Raw genomic sequence first — 3,981 nt, forward strand, 5'->3', positions numbered from 1 at the left:
ATTGGAAATGTAATTGAGGAAAATATGTAATAAAAAAAAAAAGAAAGAAAACTACGTTGAGGCCACTTTCCGCTGCGCGCGCGCGCGCGCGCGGAGTGACGTGATGACGACACTGGGCCCCCCTACCCTGGTCGTGCTTTGGAGTTCCTAAGTCGTGCCGTGCTGCGAGCGAGCGCAACGGTAGTGACGCGTTTTACTGGGAGTATGGCGGATACTGGCTTGCGCCGCGTGGTACCCAGCGACCTTTATCCCCTTGTGCTCGGCTTTCTGAGAGACAACCAACTCTCGGAGGTGGCCAGTAAATTTGCAAAAGCGACAGGCGCTACGCAGCAAGACGCCAATGCCTCTTCCCTCTTGGACATCTATAGCTTCTGGCTCAAGTCCACCAAAGCCCCAACGGTGAAATTACAGTCAAATAGACCAGTGACCAAGAAGGTTAAGAAAGAGACTTCTTCCAGTGACAGCAGTGAGGATAGCAGTGAGGAAGAGGACAAAGCCCAAGGACTTTCCACACAGAAGGCTGCTGCACCTGCCAAGCGAGCCGGTGTGCCTCAGCGTGCTGGGAAGGCAGCAGCCAAAGCTTCAGAGAGCAGCAGTAGTGAAGAATCCAGTGATGACGAGGAGGAAGAGGACAAAACGAAAAAGCATGTCCAGCAGAAAGCAGTTAAGCCCCAAGCCAAGGCAGCCAGACCTCCTCCGAAGAAAGCAGAGAGCTCTGAGTCCGAGTCTGACTCAAGCTCAGAGGATGAAGCACCACAGACTCAGAAGCCAAAGACAGCTGTGGCAGCTAAAGCTCCGACTAAAGCCCCAGCCAAACAAGGTACACCGGCGAAAACACAGCCTAAAGTAGCCAATGACAAAGCAGCCAGAAGCCACAGCCGCCGCCGCTGCAGCAGCAGCAGCAGTAGCAGCAGCAGCAGCAACAGCAGTGATGGCTCGCAGGAAGAGAAGGCAGCCGCACCTCCAAAGAAAACTGCACCTAAAAAGCAAGTCGTGGCCAAGGCACCAGTGAAAGTAGCTGCTGCCCCTACCCAAAAGAGTTCTAGCAGTGAAGATTCATCCAGTGAAGAGGAAGAGGAACAGAAAAAAACCATGAAGAAAAAAGCAGCTCCCTACAGTTCAGTTCCACCGCCTTCTGTTCCTTTACCAAAGAAGTCCTCCTCGGGAGCCCAGGCTCCAAAGAAAGCTGCTGCACAGACAAGGCCTGCAGACAGCAGTGATGAGTCTGATTCAAGTTCTGAGGAAGAGAAAAAACCTCCAGCTAAGACGGTGGTCTCCAAGACACCTGCCAAACCAGCTCCGGTGAAGAAGAAAGCAGAGAGCTCTTCCGACAGCTCAGATTCTGACAGTTCTGAGGATGAAGCTCCTGCCAAGCCAGTCAGTACCACCAAGAGTCCCTTAAGCAAGCCAGCTGTCACTTCCAAGCCATCTGCAGCAAAGGCCATGGCAACTCCTAAGCAGCTAGCTGTCACTCCCAAGCCATCTGCAGCAAAGGCAGTGGCAACTCCTAAGCAGCCTGCAGGAGGTGGCCAGAAAGCTCAGAACAGGAAGGCCAATAGCAGCTCCAGTGAGGAGGAGGCCACCAAGAAAAGTGTGACAACCCCCAAGGCCAAGGTGACTGCTAAAGCAGCACTGGCCAAACAGGCTCCTCAGGCTGCTGGGGACAGCAGCTCTGACTCAGATAGTTCCAGCAGTGAAGAGGAAGAAGAGACACCTAAGCCTCCAGCTAAGAAGACAGCCGTTCCCAAACAAGCCCCTGGAAAGAAAGTGGAGAGCAGCTGCAGCAGCTCCTCAGAAGACTCCAGTGAAGAAGAGAAAAAGAAGCCCAAGGGCAAGGCTACGCCTAAATCCCAGGCAAGCAAGGCCAGTGTCACTCCAACTTCTCAGAATAGAAAAGCAGGCAAGGAAAGTGAGGAGGAGGAGGAGGAGGAAGAAGAAGAAACAGAAGAGAAGAAAAAGGCAGCCTGGACCAAGCCAGGTTCAGGCAAGAAACGGAAGCAGAATGAGACAGCGGTTGAAGCAGCAACTCCTCAAGCGAAGAAAGTTAAGCTCCAGATACCCAATGCGTTTCCAAAAAGGAAGAAGGGAGAAAAAAGGGCATCTTCCCCTTTCCCAAGGGTCAGGGAGAAGGAGATTGAGGTGGGCTCTCGAGTAGCAGACAATTCCTTTGATGCCAAGCGAGGTGCAGCTGGAGACTGGGGCGAGCGTGCCAATCAGGCTCTGAAGTTCACCAAAGGCAAGTCCTTCCGGCTTGAAAAAATGAAGAAGAAGCAGCGAGGCAGAGGCTCCATCTCCGTCCAGGTCAATTCCGTCAAGTTTGACAGTGAGTGACCTGTGGTCATCTTGGCAGAGGAAGGGTGGTGTTGAGAGGTTGGCACTCACCTCCAATGGATCCAGAAACTCAGTGTTATTAGGAGAGAATTGTGGCAAGGACAGTGTGGAGCAGGTCCTGAGGCATTCCAGTCTGCAGTCATCTCATGCTCCTACTTCTGGACAGGTTTGTTTTTGAGTATTGATTGTCAAGGATAATCAAGGATTTTATTTATTTTTTTTAAAGAAATCCATTTGCTTGTCAATTGCCTTCCTGTTTTGTGGGTCTTCATACTGAGAAATCTGTATATTTTATATTAAATCATGTCATACAGATTTTTGTTGTGATTTTCAGAGATGAGTTCCACAGATTACAACCTTAGCTATTGCCTAAAGCAAAGCAAAATGTCAGGTGGTAATGTTTCCCTACTGGAGAATTCTATTTATGTGAGTGCGCAGACCCATATTTGATCCCTCCTCCCTTCAAGTGGTACCAATGTCAGTCAGTCTTGTGATGTTTGTCTGCTAAGCATGCCCTGTGCTCATCTTCCTCAATTGGGCCTGACAGAAGCTTCCAGAAGCCTCGTGGATCTACCAACTTCGGGGGATACAATTGCAGTTCTTGGTACAGTATCCTACTAAGTGACAGGCAGGATTCTCCAGTGTGTGAGTTCCATGCAACTGTCTTCGTTTTGTTCTCAGTAGCTATTACTGCTACATGTTTACAGTACTTTTTAGTTTTAATTTCAAAGTAAGCTTTTCTGACATTGAGAGGCATTTGCAACAACTTGACTGTTACTTGACTGTTGGATATTAAGTTCCTGAATGTATTTGATTCTTTTTTAAACATCATCAAGAGCAGAATGGTAAATTCCTGCATGGTTGAGTCATGGTCAAGGAAGTGGAACTGACTAACCTCTGAGTCTTGGTGTGAAATAGGTGTAGTGGATACATCCTGTGAACCTGTGGTGGTGGTAAGGAGGAGGAGGAGAAGGAGAAGGAGGAGGGGAGGGAGAAGGAGAGGGGGAAGAGGAGGGGGAAGGGACGAGGCAGGAGACAGAACAGTGAGGTTGGGAGGGGTCTGAGCAGGACTGTTTTGTCTTGAAGTTGGTACATGGAAGTAATTATGTCCTGTTTAAATTGGTCCACTGAAATGATTATTAGTATCTTAACTATGGTGATACTGGTATAGACTAGCCAGGGGGCTGGGAGGCATAGCTGAGTGACAGTGTGCTCCCTTGGCATTCATAGACCAAGTATGATCTCCACCACGGCAGGAAGTGAATGAGCAGAGAAATTCCTGGGCAAAGGGAGTAGATTATAAAGCCATAGGATGTGACCACTGGCAGAGCTCAGATAGAGTGAGGGAAGGGATAGGGGAGAGCACTCTAGTTGGCCGGTGAGAACAGACACCAGGTTTCATGTATGAAAAATAAAGGCACCACATGTCGCCTCCCTTGTTTGGTTTCCATGGTCACCTGGTAACCTGCTAAAAGCTGTCTGTCTGTGGCAGGTCCTTGAGGAAGTCTGCATGGTCAAATCTCTGTGTCTTAATAAAATACAATAAAATAAAATAAAATAAAATAAAATGAATGGTTCATGAAAAAAAAAAGACTACCTTGAGATTCTTACACCTGTTAGACTGGCTAAGATCAATCAAACAAATGAGAG

General features: G+C 48.7%; 1 protein-coding gene across 1 annotated transcript; it reads left to right on the forward strand.

Annotated features, from left to right (window-relative positions):
* Window positions 1-204: 204 nt before the first annotated feature.
* On the forward strand, window positions 205-3,277 carry LOC110287341 (nucleolar and coiled-body phosphoprotein 1-like). Its single transcript, XM_029472989.1, has one exon. It carries the CDS (start codon window positions 205-207, stop codon window positions 2,329-2,331), a length of 2,127 nt encoding a protein of 708 aa, XP_029328849.1. The 3' UTR covers window positions 2,332-3,277.
* The last annotated feature ends 704 nt before the right edge of the window (window positions 3,278-3,981 follow it).

This window comes from Mus caroli, chromosome X, assembly GCF_900094665.2.
Source record: "Mus caroli chromosome X, CAROLI_EIJ_v1.1, whole genome shotgun sequence".
Lineage (NCBI taxonomy): Eukaryota > Metazoa > Chordata > Mammalia > Rodentia > Muridae > Mus > Mus caroli.